The sequence below is a fragment of the Cinclus cinclus genome, chromosome 1, assembly GCF_963662255.1.
Source record: "Cinclus cinclus chromosome 1, bCinCin1.1, whole genome shotgun sequence".
Taxonomy (NCBI): Eukaryota; Metazoa; Chordata; class Aves; order Passeriformes; family Cinclidae; genus Cinclus; species Cinclus cinclus.
The window spans coordinates 91,153,927-91,174,222 of record NC_085046.1 but is presented as its reverse complement, the minus strand read 5'-3'; the positions used below and the strand labels follow the sequence as shown (position 1 = coordinate 91,174,222).

Genomic DNA, 20,296 nt, shown 5'->3' with positions numbered 1-20,296 from the left:
AAATCCATAACCTTCTGATGTGCTGCTCTCAATTTCTGGAGTTGTTCACAACACATATTTCCCTTCTGTCCTTCAGTCAGCTGAACTCATGAACAAAGAGGTTTAATTCAGTCAGCGAGTGGGAGGTATTAGACATAAATAAGAGACATCTGTCACCTCCTGACTGGTGAGCAAGGTGGCACTGTCAGGAGTGCAGGCAGCAGGAGAAAGATGGCTGAGAATGGTCTGTATGTTAAGTTTGAGTCGCTGTCATAACATTCAGAAGTCATCAGTAAAGCTAGATACTAGGGCAGGATTCAGTGCTGCTTTCACACTCTAGTAAGCTGAAAAACCTTGGCATCTGATCACACAAAAGAGGCCAAATTCCAGAGGCAGCAGACACGGGTAAGCACAACTGCACCCACTTTATTAGCAATAATAATCACATGGTGTTAGAGAGAAAAACCCTGGAAATGTTGGAGAAAGAAGCAGAAAGTGGGAGAGACCCCGTGCCTGGGACTCAGAGTGGTGAAGAGCTCATGACAAGTTAAGTGGTACAGCAAACCAACATTTGAAAAATACAGTACGTTTTTTTCAGAAGAAAGCAACACGCTTTTAGCAAGTTTCAAGCCTTTCTCCTCGGTGATCTCAGTCATTTCTTACTGTCTCTTTGTGCACGTGCGCGCAGAGCGATTCCTCTGCCGGACCATTAATTATAATGACAGGTTTGACCGAGCAGCGCCCAGTCTTGCAGAAGCCTCGTGGATGCCGTGGAAACCCGACATCCCTGGCCATTTACCCGCACCCTTTGCTCACAGGCGGCCAGCCCAATTCCGGCCCTTGCTCTCCCACACACGAACTCTTTTTAACACCACCGGCAGTCCTTGTACAAAACCCTTTCCAAGCCTCCAAGGAATGCTGCCACACCCAGCGCCATCATCCAAACCACCGCTGCCAGCCCTGAATGACGCGTGTTTTCTGGGAGGAAAAGTCCTGTCTAACACTCATCCTTTTAACTCTTTGGGGGTTATTCACACCTCCTACGAAACACTAAACCCACACTTCAGTGTTTTCTGGAACAGGGAGCCCCTGGGGATTACGGCCTTCCTCCCGGGCTACCTCCCCTTCGCTGCCGACTCTGTCCCGGGACACCCCTGCCAGGCTCCTGGCGCCGTCGAGGCCGCTCGGGCCTCACGTGAGGCGGCCCCGCCTCCAGTAGAGCCGCGGAGCGGCGCGCGGCGGCCGCCGTACCCGGAAAAGGAAAGGAAAGGAAAGGAAAGGAAAGGAAGGGAAGGGAGGGGGCGGGCGCGGCGCGGTGCGGCCGGCCGGGCAGCGGCGGTGGTGCGGCTCATCCCGGCCCGGCGGCGGCGGGAGAGGTAACCTTGGGCTTCTTTTCCTCCCCCTCCTCACCCCTCTGCCTGCGGCGGCCTCTCGTGGTGCGGTGTGTGCCGGGCCCGGCCCCGGGCCCTGCCGCGCTCAGGGCAGCGCGGGCCGCCGGGGCCGCCGGTGCGGGGTGGCAGCGGGGGCCGTGGGCGCTGAGGGCTCCCGCGGGTCACGGAGTCACCGAGCGGCACAGGCTGGGAGGGAGCACGGTGGAGCGTCTGGTCCTGCCACCCTGCTCCAGCAGGGTCATCCCAGAGCACGTGGCACAGGATTGCGTCCGGAGGGCTCTGGACTGTATCCAGTGAGGGACACTCCGCACCGTCTCTGGACAGTCCGTTCCAGTGCTCGGTCACCCGCACAGTGAAGTTCTGCCTCATATTCCGGGACAACTCCCTGTGCATCAGTTTCTGCTCTTTGCCTCTTGTTCAATTGCTGGTCACCACCGAGAAGAGCCTGGATCGATCCTCTTGGCACTCCTTCAAATACTTACGGACAATGACGAGGTCCCCTCGCAGCCGTCTCTTCCTAGCTGCGGTGTGGGGTTTTTCAGGCTGGCTAATATTTTTGGAAGCAGAGGTTCTCCGTATCTCGCTGGAAAAGGGCTGAGGCAGCATAGCCATTCGCGCAGTCTCCATAGCAGTTAGTTCGCAGCCCTGCTGGAGTATTTATGGAATGAAGCGCACAAATGCTCACACTTGTGAGCATCTAGTCCACAGCAATAGTCTGCCTGCCTAGTGAGAGGAGCCGTGCGACACTAATGTTAGAACAAAGACAGAACGTGACAGCATAAAAAACCAAATTTTTGTGGAGTGCTGGAAACACTTGCCCTGCTGGTTTGCCAAAACCTGCGGGAAATCCAGTGATGAAGGGTTAGGAGTTTCGATTTTTAAGCGGCAACATGTAATTTATACGACTTATTCATTCCTAAGGGAGAAATTACAGGGCATCTTTTAAGCACGAGCAAACTCGAACCTAGAACTTAGCTGGTACACCCTTGAGGGCTCTCTGGCTGTAGCCAGTATTAGCAGTGACTCAGGCAAAGCTAAACAAAGGCAAGCTGGCACCTGGGGAGGTGTTCATTGCCAGTGACCTCATTGTGATATTCAGCTTCTTTTGCTCGAGGCAACACATCTGGGAGAATTGCTGAATGTGTAAGAAATTTAAATGTCTCTTTCTGCAGTTGATACTTCGAGCAGGGTTTGGTTTTGTTTATTGTGTTTTTTTTGGTTTTTTTTTTTTTTTTTTGTTTAAGCAAATGATGATTGTGTGTTACAGAGTACAATGAGATTGGTTTTGTGCAAACTATTTAAATTTTCCTCTTTTTCCAGATTATTTTCACTACTGAAAAGGAACTGCAATGGAGAGTACGGTATCAGTTATTTTCCTTGTATCATTTTCCATACTGCTGTGTGAAAGTTACCATCATGGAGTGGAGATGGCTACTGTTGTGCATACATCGGAGAGAGCTTTTCCAGAAAAGACAGTGGGTGTTAATACTGACTTAGCAGGACTAATACAGAAGTTGCACCTTCAAGAACTTTTTAATCGTTATGGAGAAAACAACTCTCTGTCAATTGATGGGTTTAGAAAACTGCTACAGAACATAGGTATAGATAAAATGAAAAGAATTAAAATAAGTCACGATCATGATCACGACCATCATGACCACGACCACAATCACGACCATCATGACCATGATCACGACCATCATGACCATGACCATCATGACCATGACCATGATCATCACTCTCATCATAATCATGTTTCATTGAGTAAAAGCTCTGAGAAGACTGCATGTCCGAACCATGAATCTGATGCTAGCAAAGACCACAGGAACGGCCACGCAAAGGAGCCTCATAAAGCCGAGAGCGTGGAACGGCAGCAGAACTTCGTGCGCAGCAAGAGCACGGCTCACGAGATCACGGCGTCCGTCATCACCGCTTCCGCAGGCGGCCACGCCGAGCTCCAGAACGCGCAGCCTGGAGAAGTCAAGACGGTTGTTCGTGTGGCTGTGGCTGGCCCTGGTGCTGTTAATGTCACCGGGGGCCGCAATGCCACCTGGCTTGGTGCCACAAAGGTGAACGAATCTCACGCTTCTCCAAAGGAGCTGGAGAGAGGGAGCTACCTCTATTCTAAACTGAAAAAACAAAACACTCAAGAGGTGAGGCTGGTTCTGTTGTATTCTCAGGAATCCAGATCCACCAGGAATGTTGTCGTTGCTTATTTTTCAGGGTGCTTATTGTTTACCTGGGTGCAAGGTTTGTGCTGTAAAAATACCCATAGCCAAACACATGCAAACAGCTTTCCTTGGGACTTAACATTTTGGGGAATGTGGTGTTACTTTCACAAGCTCAGAGGAAAATTAAACATAAACATACACTTGGTTTAGTGCATCTATGATTTATATATTTAACTGTTACTAAATATTAAACTCTTACTAAACCTGAAAAACATACAATTTTAAACTTGCAGTTCTGCCTTGAATCAGGAGTCTGTCTTGTTTTCCTATTAATGGAGTGAAAGTCAAAAAATCCAGTAAAGGCCCTGTGATTCTTAACTGTCTCACATTGTGATAGTGCAGAACCATCCTCTAGCGCCTTCCCCTTCCCATCTAATAACTGTATGTAAAAAAACAATTCTAAAAAAGATTGTGGAAAAATGTCACGTGTTACCTTAAAATAGTATAAAATTAGCACTGATAAATAGTATATTTGTGTTGTAGACATTTTTCTTAAACAGTCAAATCCTTTTCTATTAAAGGTTTTAAAAAGCAAGCAGGATCTTAATGTTTGCAGCCATGCCAGGTAATTCTGAGTGAGTGTTTTGTGGCATGTGGTGGTGGGTGCTGAATTCACAGGTGGTTGTGTTCTGCACTGTTGAAGCAGAAGTGCTGCTGTTCTTCAAACCCACTGAGACTGTGTGTAGGTTGTACAGTGGGGAGCCATTTACTCGAGGGAGTATATGTACAACATGCTCTGTACAAGACATTCCACAGCAGTCACTGCTACAAAAAGGTATTAAACCTTGTTAATGCTTCCTTAGGTGGCCTTTAAAACTGACTGAAAAGTGTTAGGCTTCTTCTATTTGTACATAAAACCATCTGACCCAGTTGTGCTGAGAATGAGTAATAATCACACATCATCTACCCAGACTCCCAAACCAACTTTCTGGGGCAGGATTGGGGTGGAAGTACATTTTTTACTAAATGGATTTGTTACCAGTTTTTGAGTTGTGTTGATATAGCTGCTTTCATGCGGTGCTGCTGCATTTCAGTTAAGATGGGACGTGCAGTCCTTTGAAGATGGATCGTGGTATTTTGGTTCTGGTTAATCTTTAACACGTTTCTTTCCACAGTGCTCCAATGCATCCAAACTGATGCAGTCGCATGGAATAGGCACTCAAGTATTGTTGACTGCTACAGAATTTAGTTATCTCTGTCCAGCTCTTATTAATCAGATTGATGGCAAATACTGCATAGTCCATGCTACTAGTGAAAAAGCTGAAACTCCTCCAAAAAGTTACTCTCTGCAAATAGGTAGGCTGTGTTTTTTTTTTGTAATATTGAAGCTTAATGGAAAAATGTTGACGTTGGTTATAAATGCAAGAAACCTATTTCATAATTGTAAGAAGTGTCATTTTCTTTTGGCACTTCACCAAGATTAGAGAGATATCTTTGTGACATACCTTTTGTTAACATCTGATTAATGGAATGATCAGGTGTGTTTGATAACAGAAATGTTAAGCCAACAAAATCATGTACAGCCATTACTTATTTTTGTTACTTTTTTTTTTTTTGCCAGCTTGGATTGGTGGCTTTATATCCATCTCTGTCATCAGCTTTCTTTCCTTGCTGGGTGTTATATTGGTACCACTAATGAATCGAGTATTTTTCAAATTTCTTCTGAGTTTTCTTGTGGCATTGGCTGTGGGGACCTTGAGTGGAGATGCCTTCTTACACCTCCTCCCACATGTAAGTATTAATTACTGTTACATTCATTATCTCAAAGCAGAGAACTTGACAGCTGTGTGTATTAGTGCCCTATTAGTTCATACCCATTTGATGAGTCATTTCTCAACCCTGTTATGCAGATTGTTTGATGGAAAAGTTTTCCATTTGGGACATCTGTATTACTCATTTCAGAGTCTTTAAAAGTTCAAGAGCTTCATGGCATTATCCCACTCTATTTCCTGTTCTTTTTAATATGTGCTTCCACGTCCCTTTATTGTTTTTTGAATATAACAATTTTGCATAAATTTTCTTAGTGGTTTATTGCAGTGCTGTCCCCCTGTTTTTTTTCCCTGTTAAATGGACTTTGGAGATAGTAGAAATTGCTCACTGAACACCTTAAATGTGAAATAAATAATCAACTAGTTTTTGTTACAAGCCACTTATGTTTATGGCTTAGCTATTGTGATTTTTTTTCACTAGAATCCATAATTTCTGAAGTATTTTCCTGGGGAAAATACTACTTGATAGATTTTGGATTTGCTGCTATGTAATAGGGACAATGAAATGGGAATATGATTGCTAAATTTCTACCTTTCTTGAAGCTCTTAAACATATATTCTACCCCTCCTCCCCTCCTGAAAGTAACTTGTTCCAGCTTTCAGGTAAAATGGATAAAAGTGACTTCAGATTCTGTGGTTTCCCAGTCCTGCCTGTAATCCACCAGGTGGTTCTTTTTCCTTTTAGTTGATTTTGCATTTTCTGTGTGAAGTTATGTAAATCAAAACACGTGTGAATGAATTGTGCCAAAAGGTTTTTTATTTCTGAGTGCACCAGTATCCAGTAGGGAGAGGTACAGTGTCAGACTTTCTTTAAAGAAAGAAATTACAGCCAACTTCCTTATAGAAAAAGTTGTTTGGCATCTGTGAATTTTCTTAGATGGGAAGCTAACTGACGTGCTGGCTGTGACCACTGCTTAAAATGTGTTTTCTCTGATGGTGTCAGGAGTTTGTATGGGCATGTACACCTGGGATTAAGCAGTGTCCATGCAGCTTTAGTGTGTGGAGAAGTGCCAGGCCTGTTCTCAGTCCTTGCAATGTTTCTTCTTATGAACAGATTTCCAATCAGCAGATTCCTTTGTAATTGTTTGAGTCTCTAAGCAGAGCATTTGCCCTGTGAAAATTGTCAAGTCCAGACATGAGGAAAATTATGTGAAGAGTACTTTCTTTGTTTCTTACATTGCAGTTCTTTTGAATATAATGACTTTCCCATTGTTGTTCTACCCTTAGTCTCATGGAAACCATCACCATCACCATGAAAAGCCTCTGCTTGATCAAAAAGGCTCTATGTACAAACATCTTGTTTTTCAAAGTACAGAGGAGAGTGCTTACCTGGATTCTACGTGGAAAGGGCTTACGGCACTTGGAGGCTTGTACTTCATGTTTCTAGTGGAGCATTTGATCACTTTAATAAAGCAGTTTAAAGACAAGAAGAAAAAGGTAGGGAGACTGTTACTTTGAAGTGCTCGTTTCTGAAAACACTTATTAAAAAACCTTCTGTGAATATCATATCTTTCAATTTAATAAGAATGGCTGGATTAGTGTTAGAATTTCATTTTTATTAGGGACACATACACTTCTAATGTATGTGATAACCTTCTTGTGTGATTCTTTTATAAAGGCTCTTTGCTATTTCCACAACCAGACAATATAGTACAGGCTTTGACATTGCAGTGAATTGTTTAATAAGCAAATGTCCACTTTCATCTTTAGTTTTAACAGAGTGATTTAAGAACTCACTTCATTACTGACTTCTGACATCTTGAGACATTTATAGCTATCTGAAATGGTTTTATTTTAATTCCAATCCTGGGTGCAATAATTTTGCATTGTACACTTACTGTACTGCTGTTGAGGGGAGCACTTGAACAGACAGGTAAGGGTTGTGTCTTGGTTTGAAAGACAGGTGTTTGCTAAGGAAAGCAGAAGCTTCCCTTTGGACTGAAAAAAAACCGTGATTCTTCCGATTATTATAATTTTGGAATTAAGAGAGCTCTCAGGCAAAGATATGGGGTAGGAATAACAGTTCTTTACTAGTATATTTAACAAGACAAACAAGAACAACAACAGCTATGAAATTACCCACAAACAGAACAGTAACTCAGTCCCAGTGTTTTTGGCTGCAGGCGCCTTTTCCCTGAGCTGCAGTTCCCGGTGCTGGGGGCGGGCAGGTCCCGCAGAGCTGCAGGAGGGCTGGGGGTGATGGCAGCGCTGTCCCAGGGGGAGAGAGAGAGATGGAGAGAGAGCTCTCCGCTCACGGTGTCGGTCCTGATGCTCAGCAGAATGCTGGATGGTGGTAGTTCACAGCGAGAAGACAGCCGGGCAGGGTCCGATGGTGGTTTCCCGACGCAGGGATGGGACACAGACGGCGATCGTCCTTCTCGTCCGAACTCCACGGGGGAAATGGGCCGAGGCCCAGCCTTCCGCTTCCTCTTCTGGCTGTTTGAATCTCGCGGGGCTTGCTTCTCCCCTCCCCTCCCCTCCCCCTTGTCACCAGGGCCCAGTCAACAGGTATCTTAGCATGACAATGGGGAAAATTCCACAGAGGGAAAAAAAAAGGAAAGAACTAACCCTCAACAGGTTGGCAGTAAGTGTTTACATAAATAGTCATCCAAGTATGTTATAGAAAGTGGCTTTATGGAATAGGATTCCATGAGAAAACAGTCTGTCAAGCCCCTTGGTGCTTTCCTGTCTCTCCCCCAAAAAATGCAGCTCTCAGATTGTTGTGATGGTTTTTATTTGTAGGGTAAATGACTGAATTTTAGCGCATCATTAGTGCTGGTAACTTGCTAATTACTGGTAACACTTCTTTAAAGACCAGTGTATCCAGGAATAAAGAATGATATCAAACTTGACTGGGTAAGAAAGACTAAGTAGAAACTGGTGATACCCTCCAATTCAAACCACTCTATGATTCTATTGTATCTTAAAGGTCATCTGGTTCCAGCCAATCCTAAGCCTTGCTTGAAGAAAGTAAATTCTAATTACTTACTTTAAAAATAGCTAATTGCTAGGCTACCTCAAAGACTGATACTCTCAGTTTAGTTCTCTCATTAAATTAGTCATTAAGGAAGTAGTTGCAGGGCAGATGGCATGTAAGCTCTTTGATCATGGGAGGTTGTGTTGGTGTGGTTTATACCTAAGCTGAACTAACTGTGACATTTCCCTATCTCTAGTTAAACTTGTTTGACAGGAAAGAACATGAAGAGTTTGAAGCAAAGCAAGAATTTTGTCTCCTTCCAGCCACAAGGAATGGATTTCCTGTTAGACTAATTATGGCCTCCTAGATATTGAGTCACTGATCATAAATTGTTGTGATACAGACTTTAGTGGGCAAGGAGAAGAGATTTTTACTTGGTTTTCCTTCTGTACATTATTAAAATACATTATATCAACATTATGATAAAAAAGAATTAGCAGAATAAATTACTCACCATTTGATGTGTTTTGCTTCACAGATGAAAACCTGCTTATTTCTTGTGAAAAATGTAGGGCATTTATGTGTGTGGATTGGTTTCTTTGTGGTCTTTTTTTGTCTTGTTTTTCTCCCCTTCTATGGAACCTGAGGAACCTTTGTCATCCTACTTTAGTAAGTTTCTAATATTCCTCTTCTACACTCTTTATATGGCTTCCATGTTGTCCTCTTTCTGTGCAGGCTGCATAAATGTTGTGAATATAATGTTGTTCATGTATAACCTGAAAAACAAGTAAAATATTCATAACTGCAGTATTTTCTTTTGGAATAAGAAAAAAAATGAAGATGATGGAGAAAGTAAGAAGTTTTCAGCAAATGAAGAAAAGCTGGATACGGATGATCGTAAGTCTCATTAATATCATACAGTTGTTACTTTTTGGCAGCACTGTTTAAAAAAATAGCTGATTGGTGGCAGCTTGTAGATCTGCTTCTTACTGTAGGTTGGATCACCGCTTATTTGAGTTATTTTCAAAACAAAACCTGTCTGTCTGCTGATATGTAGAGCACTGGGTCTATTTGCTGCTTTCATTTGCAAAGGATTAGTGGGTTTGAAGTAGTGAATTCACAGTTTTGGAACTTTAAGCCTTTTAATTCTGGATTTAGCAGCAGAAGTTGAAGTCATTCTGTGAAATTTGCAATACAGCTGTACCTACTGACTTCTGCACTTCTCTTTAGACTGCTAGATGTTATATCCTTGACTCGTTTAGATTTCTGGGTTTTGTTAGATTGATTATTTATTTACAAGGGTAATAGTACAAAATTCTAGACAATACGTGAAGTTCAACATTCAGAGTGTAAATAACCATGTATCCCCAAGATCATGCTTTAAGCCAAAACAGGCCAGACTAGCTACATGTTAGCTCTTGTTGCTAAAAGAGATGTTCAGTTTTCCAGAGTAATTTTATAACTAATGAAATACTTGTCTGTAATGTAGAAAAAAAATGTGTTTATTAATTTAATTGCAGAGGAAGGATTTATCAAGTTTCAGAAAATTAGTAAAAAGAACCATCTGTGGTATGTCAGCAATGTTTATATGAGGGTATTTCATGGTTTTTATTGATGACTTTGTATTTTAGTGTTTATTTTCCATGTGTTAAACTCAAGTGCCTATATTTATTTTGAAATATAGGAGTTTCCAACATTATAACATAATCTTCTTCTGTATCATTTTTCTTCTGTCCTAAGTAAATGACACGTGCTTTTCAGATACTTGGCTTTTCTGAAGCAATTGAACTAAGTTTTCATCCTGTGAAACTGGGACTTGGAGCCCTTTGCTGTTGTGTTTAAATTGCAGTGAGTGTTAGATGAAAAGACTTTTTGCCTTTTAGGAAGCATTTGTGGCCATGTTGTAAGGGCTGCTTCAGCAGTAGGGAACAGAAGCTAAAAGGTTTCCTTATTTTGAGTGATCTCTGAATAAGTTGTGGAAATGTTTCAAGAAAATCTTCCTGTTCAAGAAATTGGATTATCAGTCTCCAAACTGTCTATAAAAATGTGTAACATTGTACTCTGGATTTTTGTAACAGGGCCTGAGGGCTATTTAGGGGTAGACTCTCAAGATCCATCAACCTTCATTTCTCAGCAGCCAACTGTGCAAGAGGAAGAAGAAGTGATGATAGCTCATTCTCATCAAGAGGAGGTTGACAATGAATATGTGTCCAGGGGCTGTAGAAACAAATGCCATTCTCACCTGCACGATACTCTAGGACAGACAGATCATCTAAGTCACCATCACCATGACTACCATCACATTCTGCACCACCATCATCACCAGAACCATCATCCCCACAGTCACAGTCAGCGCTACTCACGGGAAGAACTGAAGGACGCAGGGATAGCGACTCTGGCGTGGATGGTGATCATGGGAGATGGACTACACAATTTTAGTGATGGACTGGCAATAGGTAAGTGTTAACTTGGATTCTGCAGTTTTCTTGGATGTGAAGTAGAGAAGTGTTCTCGCTGTCTCTTATCTCTGCTAGGGATGTAGCGAATTAGCAGAGGATCTTGAAACCTAAACTTTTTTTCTGAGAGCATCATCTTAATGAGTAACAAAAATCTCCAGCTTAACAACCTGGAGGTAAGTGATATATGAAAGATAAATTATATATTTGCTGCTGTGTTTCTTTAGAAAATCTATAAACTGGGCTTCATTTCCCGCTTTTGAAGAGTTAAAGCTAACATTTTTCAAAACTGAACCTAGATTTAAGATTGAGTTTCTATTTCAGTACCTGCAGGTGCTCAGCAATTTTTAAAATTTTAATTGTTTTTAGGACAAGCTTGTCTTTTTCATCACAAAGTAACTGTGTTTTTTTCACTTCAGTCAGGCCACTGGTATCATTGGCTTTTTTACTTTTTCATCTTCTCTTGTGATGCAGCAAGGTCAGGTTCTGTACTTGGCATATCTGTCTGCCTGCCTGTACTGGGCCGTGGGAGATGAGGCCCTGTTTTAGCCTGAAAATTTTGTTTTCTGAAACTGTGGTCATAATGTACTCAAAACCTCAAAACCTAGAACTGAGCATAGCAGTCCATTTTAAAAAAATGAACAGCTATAAACAGTTATTTTACTTGTAAACAAAACATTTATCTTTTTGTTCCTGTTCAGTTCATGCCCCTATTTTTCCCTTAATGCTTGTAGTTGCTCAGTCTTTTTTTTGATCATGTTTCAGTGAAAATATTTCTTCATCCTAGAAATAGTAGATTGAATATTTTGGTTTGGACTTCTGTCCTGGAGGTCAGATTTGGGAACTCTCTCATGTTTTTCCTGGAAGGAGAACTAGATTACAGGTATATTGAATTTAAATGGTTAAAGTTACAGAAAGTGAAGTCAAATCAATAATCTTCAGTACTTATGCTAATCTTTCCTGATCTTGACTGTTGTATTTTAAGACTGATCTTTACAGGTGTTGGATTCATTTCCAGGCTGTTAAGCATACTGGGGGCAGTTCACCAGTATCAGTCTTTCTGTAAATTTTATTGTGGGAAAGAATTTTTTCTTGTTTGAAGAGGAAACCAAATCATAACTGTTTTCTCATAGCAATATTTGCAGTTGTTCAGATTCAGTCAATTCAAACTGTAATGTGAAAGGAGACTTTCTGATTTAATCTTGTTTTTGATGGAAGTTGAAGCATGAAATGTGAAGTTTTGAGCAGATCAGTAGCAAAAAAAGTGGTAGAAGGAAGATTTGCATACAAATGACACAGAATCAATTACCTCTTGGCATTAGAGAGATTCAGGAAGGAGCTATGACTTTATAGTTAGAAAGGAAAAGTATGAGAAAGGTTAATAAAGGCTTATTGAACAAGTGAGAGCAATAGCTTTCAGAAGTCCTGCTGTGTAGCTTGTTCAGGCTAATGGAAATATGGGTTTCTTTTCAGTTCTCTATGTGCTTAAAAGTATTGTGGGAAAACATAAATTTGATGGTGTTGTAAAAATGCCAGTGCTACTTGTGTAGTAGTTCATCTGTATTTTAAAGAAGATGTGAACACTTCTGTAAAGATAGGTTTAGCCAACATAACCCTTCATTTGAGTTCATTTGCTTCATGTGATTTGTTATTCAGAAGTTCTATCAGTTACTTTTCTCCTCAAATCTGTTGTGCTAATTATGTAGGAAAAAGATTTAAAAGAGCTTATTTTTTCATTAAGGCTGTTGCATCTGACTCATTTGTGCAAAAGGATCATCTGTGATTTGAACTTCCATGTGTAATTACAACTAAATATGTAAAATGCAGAACACTATTTTTACACTAGTCTTGCATATATTTTTTTTTCTTTAGCTTTTCAGGGAAGTCATGTCTTAAAAGTATATTTTAAGATAAATCAGCATCTTGAGAGGGGATAATGCCAGATATACTAATTTCATCTTCAGTTTGTTAACATTTCAGGACTTCTTTTTAGCAGTGAAAAAATAAAAAAGAGATATTCTTGATATTTAAGCTTGTACTTTGATTACTTCTTGCTTTTCCTCTTTGAACTTCATAAGAATTAATTTTGCCATAGTCTTGTCTAAAGCTCTAGTGCTTGGTGTGTCACCTCGGCCCTTACTTTCTCCCGCTTTCCCCTAAATTTGCTGTTGATGCCATCTATTTTATCCAGATCATTAGTGAAGATACTGAAAAAAACTGGTTGCAGCTTTTGTCCTGGTGAGCTCTACGTCTTGCCATCCATCAGGCCCTGTTAGCCCAGCAGTCCAGTCAGGGGGCAAGCCCATATTTCCTCTTTGCCCAGATAAGACTGCTGTAGGAGATGGTGTCAGAAATCCTACTAAAGTTCTGTTATATTCACCAGCTGTATGGTCAGTTATCTCCTCAAGCTGGATGCAGCTTTTGGAGAGGGATTTTAAGAGGATATTCCATATGATCTTTTCAGGAACTGAATGACACCGACTGCTCCTGAGTCCTGTTTTTTGCCTTTCTTAAAGATGGGAATAATGTTACCCTTTCCCCAGAGTTCCAGTGGGGCCTTCTGTAGCCATGGTCTTCCACACATGATTGACAGCAGCTTTCTAGTCACACTAGTCCCATCCTGGGAGGTGCCTGAGCTTTTCCAGTTTTTCTGTATTTCTTTGAACTGTTGCTTCTGTAGTTTGCTGTCTCTTTCTTTCTGGAAGGGAGCTGGGATCTGGCCTTGTTGACAAAGATTGAGATGAAGGCTGTGCTGGTGCTTTGTCTCTTGTTATAGCTACTGCTTATTTCCCTTCCTCATCTGTCAACAGGCCCAAATTTTTAATGAACTCTGTTTCTCAGCTAACATTGTTACAGAACTGGTTCTTGTTATCCTTGGAGTCTTGTTAGTTTTAGATCAAGCTGGGCTTTGGTCTTCCTTTTGTTCCACTGCTTTTAGCTTCCTCATTGCCAGTCTTTCTTCCTATTTCTTGTGTGCTTCCTTTTTGAATCTTAAATCATTAGGATACACTGCTTAGCTGGGTACATCTTCTGCAAGTGTTCCTGCACAAACAGGCTTGTTTGTTTGTGCATCTCTGTGCTTTACAAACTGGCCACCCCTTCTGGGCATATCCCTTTTGACTGATTCCCAGGGTATTCTACACTGCAATTCCTTAAATAATTCAAAATGCTTCATTAAAGCCTAGTGTCCTAATTTTGCTTCTTCCTCTTCCAGCCTCCTCCTGTGTCCCAAACTCAGTTACCTCATGCTCACAAAGGTGTAATTTTTGCTGTATTTGCCATCGTATTTCCTTGTTTTTGAGCAGCAGGTCAATTACAGCTAATTCTGTCTGGCTTTTGTGTCATCTGTGGTAGGAAACCATTACCAATACAATGAAGGAACATCCTGGTTTGTGTGCCCAGTACTGTTAACTCCACAGCTGAAGACTCTTTGTGTGAATGGTGATGTCCTGTGTCCATAGGTAGGCTTATCCACCACCTTTCCTTGGTTAGATGATTTGTAACCTTATTCCTCAGTGTCACTCTCACTGACCAAGAGACTGAATAGAGCCATGGAACTGCAGTTCACATGTACTTTTATCCTGGAGCTCTCTGTGGTCAAGGAACCCCTTTATGGAGGTAGCCAAAAAAACCCCAAAGTGAATTGTATTTTGTCCCTGTAGGCAGTTGATATCTATCCATGACAGGCCAGACAAACTTTGGTGGTGTCTCCACAGCATCATTCAGGCAGGCTCTGGGCAACCCATGGACTTCCCTGGGCAACAGGTCAGCAGGTCTGTCGTTGTCCTGTGTGGGAGGGAATCTCCTGTCAGTAAAAAAAAATAAAAAAAAAAAAAAATCTTTCTTTTCTTTTTGTACTTCTAATCTGATGTACTGAACTGCTGGATAAGGCAGGACTTATTCTCTCACTGCTGCCAGGGTCATGCCCATGTTCTTCAGATCAGTAGCTGCAGTGGGGACAAAAGTTTCTTCCTGTTGCCAGATTTCACTGTTTTCAAATGTTACTCATCTCAGAGTTCATGTTTCTTGTTCCACTGCTACTTTGGTCTTGCCTTCCTCTTCAGTCTGATGGGCTTGGGCTTTTGCCTCTCTAGAACCTCTTCTGAAGGATCTCTTGATCCCATTTGTTACCAGTCATCCCAAGATGCCTGCTCACCACTTCCTGCATCCTCTTGCGTGGATGCAACAGCACTTATTGCAGACATAACTTTGCTGCTGCTGTCATGACTTCAGGGAGAAGCATCAGTCACTTTTTGCACTTGAAAACCTGGATAGCCACGTCTCCCTCAAGAGTTAGGTCAGCATGTAGTTTCCCCAGTGAAAAGAAAGGATTGTCTCCAGTGGAGTCATTGCCAGTGCTTCCTCTGAGAGCAGTACTCCTGGGTCCCTTGTGTGCCAGCCACTGTGACATGGCTGTCAGTGCCTCCTTCACTGCTTGTTGGCAGTATCTTGTTTGCTGGCAGGCTCCGGGTAGCAGCTGAAGAGGAAGCTGGACGTGGTTCTACATCCTTGGAGAAGCTCTCCATACAGCTGGGGACCTGACATGCTGTGTGTGAGCCGTGGTGAAGCTCTGCAGCCCTGCAGTGTGCTGTGTCTTCCTGAGCTGCTGCCAAACAAGGAAGCAGGAGGAGCACAGATGATGAGGACTGTTGGACCAGTTTAAGGGGTTTTTGTGGTTTTGGGGCATTTTTTCTCCTCTTAAAAGCAAGCTGCTGTGGTATTTACTTAAAAGTAAACTGCTTAGAAGTTGATCTGTCACTGTTGATTTCATAGCCTCTATTCTTGTTGCCTTGACTTTCTTAAGGTGTCTGACTCTCAGGTACAGTCAAGCTGCTTTGTTCACTTTGTATCTTTAAAAAAAAAAAAGGTATTTTTGGATGGTATTTCCATTTATTGCATTTTTTGGGAAGAGTTGGGTTGTTGGAATGTATTTGGCTTAGTTCAGAAATAAGATAGTGAAATGTGATTTATTTTAATGGCAAGATTCCGAAGAAGAATTTTTCAAATTAAGAATCATGAACATCAGTTAAAGTTTAAATGCTTCCACAAAGAATAATTTGAAATATATGTCCTAATGACACAAGCATGTGCAACAGTGCTTCTGCTCTTGATGTCTGAATATGTAGTAATGTTTTGTTTGCTTTTTTTTCCCCTGTCTCTTCATAGGAGCAGCCTTTACTGAAGGGTTTTCTAGTGGTTTAAGCACTTCTGTGGCTGTATTTTGCCATGAATTACCTCATGAGCTAGGTAAGACCCCAGCATTTCCTTATGTCGCATGTGTATGTACTTAAAGGTGCATGTGGGAGAATAAACTTTGATCAGAAAACTTAATCTGTGTCAGATTGTCTATTCAAGGATACTTCTGATTTACATAAAGACTGCTTAACCATTTCTTAATTGAATTAATAGTTTAAAAATCTAAATATTTCAGCTACTTTGTTTGAAACTGTCTCTTGCAATTACAGATTTTTCTGTCTACTTTAGTTGTAGTTTTTATTCTCCTTGTATATAACACAAGTTGTGAATTGCAGGAGAATGCGTGACAGAATTCGCTTTTCTCACATCTCTCCTTAATTTTATTCTCGTGCTTGTGCTGCTAAAAGGAAGGTCACGATTAGTCAAAGTACTTTCCGCATAACATTTGCTGCTTTTTCATTAAGTCTTGCAAAGAACTGCTGCAGCTCTAAATTAAACTTGAAATGACTTAGAAATCTTTCTGGAAACAGTTTGCCTTTCAGGCTCAAATGATGTAAATTCGTTAGCAGTCCCATGAGAGATTATTGTCGTGTCTTACAATATGAGTTCAGTATTTGGCCCTTTTGAAGGCAGCTGGTGAGAAGAGGGTGGATGTGCTTAGCTGAACTTGAGATGAAGCTGATCTTTCCATTTGTCAGATAATTTTGAATGTGCAAGTACTGTTTATTTCTTAGCTGTCCTGGTCACAGTCATACTTGGTGTATAGAATGAAGAAAGAAGAGTTTTCTTTCCCTTTTTTAGGGTTTAATTCCCCAGAGGGGAGAACATTCAGTTTCATTTAATGGAGCTTGTAAACCAGTATGTGTAAACATTAAACTCTATATAAACAGTTTGATATATTTGTACAGTAATGTTATACAGAAATACGTTATTGTGGAGAAAACATACCAGATTTTATGAGGTGGGAGGAATTGAGTCTTGTTCATACTAATCGTGGAACTTATATTAACTACACTTACTGAATGTTGTTAATTCAGATATAAGAAGCGAATTCATCTTATGAACCTGATAATTTTAAATTCAACTGTTCTGTTGATTTTAGAAATTAGAAAAATCTTTAAATCATACTGCTTTAATCAGAACAGAAAACTTGATAGGAAATATACCTTCTTTACCAGAGGACATGAAGTGGTATAGGAAAATTGAAACAAATGGGACTAGTTGAGGTTAGCTGGGAATAAAATTGTATTGTTATTAATGCTAAGCAATGTTTTTATTATACCAGTTCATCTTAATTGCAGTAGCTTGTAGGAAAAGCTGTTGTAATAAATTACTCAAATGCACTTTGAAAATTGCTTTTGTTTACTTTAACTGGAGATAACTTAGAATCCATTTTATTTTCAAATAATAAGCTTATATTACTCTGTTTTAGAAAAAAATATGTTCTGAATTGCAGAAAATCTGTTTCTGGCTGGTGGTCTGTCATTCCTTCAAGTAAAAATAAGACGTTAAGGATCACTTACAGAAATTAATAAAGAAATTATTTAAAATTTATAACACAGATTAAAAGTACAAAGAGTGGTTACAAGGTAATAAATTGAACATGTACTTGAGTGGGAATATTTTATTTTAGGAACATTCAGGCATATCAGGTACTGCAACATTTTACAGTGGTGGTTTGAATTCAAACTGCTTGAGGATGTGAAGCTATTAGAGACCATCCAGAGGAGGGGTATGAAGATGGAGGGCCTTGAGGGGAAGCCATTTGAGGAGTGACCAAGGTCACTTGGTCTGTTCAGCCTGGAGGAGACTGAGGGGAGACTTCCTTGAACTCTACAGCTTTCTCGTGAGGGGAAGGCAAGGGGCAGGCACTGGTCTCTCCTGCGACAGAACCTGAGGGAATGGCCTGAAGTTGTGTCAGGAAAGGTATAGGTTGGATATTGGGAATTGGATATTCCTCACCCAGAGGGTGTTTGGTCACGAACAGGCTTCCCAGGGAAGTGGTCACAGCACCAAGGCTGAGCATTCAAGGAGTGTTTGGACAATGCTCTCAGGCACATGGTGTGACTCCTGGCTGTCCTGTGCAGGAGTTGATGATTCCTGTGGGTCTTTTCCAAATCAGGATATTCTGCGATTCAGCAAAAAGCTGCTGCTTTCAAAAATGCAAAGACTTTAAAGTTATAAACTTACAGTATTTGCTGCTGTGTTGTTGTTCATGTGCACCCTCTGAGTTTCTGTCCCTCAGTAGTTTCTGATTTTGTGAAGTAAAAAAAAAAAAAAAAGGGCAAATGACAGCATAAAAGTAGCTTAGTAATCTTGTAAGAGAACAGTAAATAAGACAACACTGCAGTACTTACCTGAGGATGAAAACTTTGTCTTGTTTTTTTTTTTTTTCTGTTACAGGAGATTTTGCTGTCCTTCTAAAAGCTGGTATGACTGTCAAGCAAGCTGTGCTTTACAACGCTCTGTCAGCTATGCTGGCCTATCTTGGTATGGCAACTGGAATCCTTATTGGCCATTATGCAGACAATGTTTCAATGTGGATATTTGCACTTACTGCTGGCTTGTTCATGTATGTGGCTCTTGTGGATATGGTAAGTGCCTAGACCTATCAGAATTTTGTATGACACATCTTTAGAATCAATGATTTGAAGCAGCTGTTTCTTTTGAAGGCATTTAACACTTTCTTGTTTGCTTAGGTACCTGAAATGCTCCACAATGATGCCAGTGACCATGGATGTAGCCGGTGGGGATACTTCCTGTTGCAGAATGCTGGGATTCTCCTGGGTTTTGGGATAATGCTGCTTATCTCAGTATTTGAACATAAGATTGTATTCAGCATAAACTTGTAATCCTGGTTGCCAAGAGGACACCTTGGTGTTAAATTATAAATGGTAGGGTTTTTTTCCTACAAATTTCCTTATTGGAAAGGTACGTTTGATATAGACTAGATTTTTTTTTTTATTGGTGTGCTTTGTTTTTGTGTACTTCCCTCCCTTCTTGCCTGATAGAAAGAAACACTGTAACGTTTGGGGTTTGTTGGGAGTTTGTTTGTTTTTAATTGTGGCTTTTTTTACTTGGGATTTAGCATTGCTTATGGTACTGTGGAAAGTGGTACTTAGTAAAACATGGCCAAATGTATATTATTTCTATTGTTTCAGGGGGTTAGGTTGTTTTTTTACTGAATTTATTTACTATATGTAATTATATGTAATGTTTTTTACTTTAGTGGTTTTTTTGGTTTAAAGAGGTAAAATAAAAGTGTTTTTTATTTTAGCACAATTAAAATCAGTGGATACAAATCATAGTGAGCAAAGTAAAACAAGAACAAAACATGCAATGGTTAGCATGTGTTTATTGGTAAAAACTCATCTCTTCTGCATCCACCTGGTTGATATGGAAAGGCAGATAAGTCAATTCCATCCTTGTGGTGGTGGTGGTTCTCTCAGTAGCTTGTGGATTCCTGTGTCTTATTCCAGTTGGTTTCTACTCCAAACAAATTAATGTAAAACCACATTCTAAGTATTTACATCAAATGTTTAACTTGTTTCATCCCTTCTGATATGAGTTGCTCTTCACTGATTTCTCAAACCAGCAATAAAAGTCCAGGTCTTAAAGCTTTGACAGTTTTAAGATACATGAATTCCATCAAAAAGGCTTTAAAAGCAGTGCTGTACTTACTGTTCAGTGCTTACACTGGCTGAAGTGACAAAGGTGTATTAAAGCCTGTTTGATATCAAGGACGAGGAGTGCTACAGGGCTTAGATAAACAGTAATTTCCTACAACAGCTTCCTGAAGTAGAATGTTGATTTACTTTAGGAAAATGAGCTGAGTGGGAGAGCTGTCTACTTTCTAGTTCAGTGTACACAACTTGTGCTATATTTTTTGCAAGAACTAAAGCTGAGAAATCCAAAATAAGAAAATTTCTTTGGTAGCGTATCTAGAGAGGCAGTGTGTTAAGGATAATAAATATGTAGTTTAAGCCCACAGTCTGAAAATGTTTTAACTACCCTGAGTGTCACTGAAGGAAGAAGATTGAAAAAAACAACAGCAAAATAAATTCTGCATTTGCAGGGAAGGTGAACATGTCAGAGTTGTTCAATGATTAATAAGTAATGGAATTACGCTATCATTCTAGCTAGCTTTAAAAATCACCAAAATAAAATAATTAGAACCTATTTCTCATCCACTAATTCAAATCATCAGCTGAATAAAAAGCTTGAACAACAAGAGAAATGTTTGATAATTTTGTGTATGACAGGTTAAAACAGTTTGTTGGTCTGCCATACAATGGAAGCCAGAAACCATTCTGTCACCTCAGAAAACAGATGTGTTTTCAGTTAATTGAGAGGTTTG

General features: G+C 40.5%; 1 protein-coding gene across 3 annotated transcripts; it reads left to right on the top strand.

Annotated features, from left to right (window-relative positions):
- Positions 1-1,253: 1,253 nt before the first annotated feature.
- Positions 1,254-18,791, top strand: SLC39A6 (solute carrier family 39 member 6). 3 transcript variants are annotated; one of them, XM_062515382.1, is made up of 10 exons: positions 1,254-1,355; positions 2,691-3,523; positions 4,717-4,897; positions 5,163-5,332; positions 6,598-6,807; positions 9,115-9,184; positions 10,366-10,743; positions 15,910-15,990; positions 18,343-18,533; positions 18,639-18,791. In XM_062515382.1, the coding sequence occupies exons 2-10, from the start codon at positions 2,720-2,722 to the stop codon at positions 18,789-18,791; spliced, it is 2,238 nt and encodes a 745-aa protein (XP_062371366.1). In that variant the 5' UTR covers positions 1,254-1,355; positions 2,691-2,719. The 3 variants fall into 3 exon arrangements, with proteins under 3 accessions (XP_062371366.1, XP_062371382.1, XP_062371375.1); XM_062515398.1 differs by lacking the exon at positions 1,254-1,355 and having other exon boundaries at positions 2,309-2,999; positions 3,084-3,523; XM_062515391.1 differs by lacking the exon at positions 1,254-1,355 and having other exon boundaries at positions 2,309-3,002; positions 3,081-3,523.
- The last annotated feature ends 1,505 nt before the right edge of the window (positions 18,792-20,296 follow it).

Coding starts and splice junctions, on each gene's coding strand:
- SLC39A6 (XM_062515382.1), top strand. CDS start 2,720: ATGGAGAGTACGGTATCAGTTATTTTCCTTGTATCATTTTCCATACTG. Junction 9,185..10,365: donor AAAGCTGGATACGGATGATC/GTAAGTCTCATT, acceptor TTTTTGTAACAG/GGCCTGAGGGCTATTTAGGG. Junction 15,991..18,342: donor TGAATTACCTCATGAGCTAG/GTAAGACCCCAG, acceptor TTTCTGTTACAG/GAGATTTTGCTGTCCTTCTA.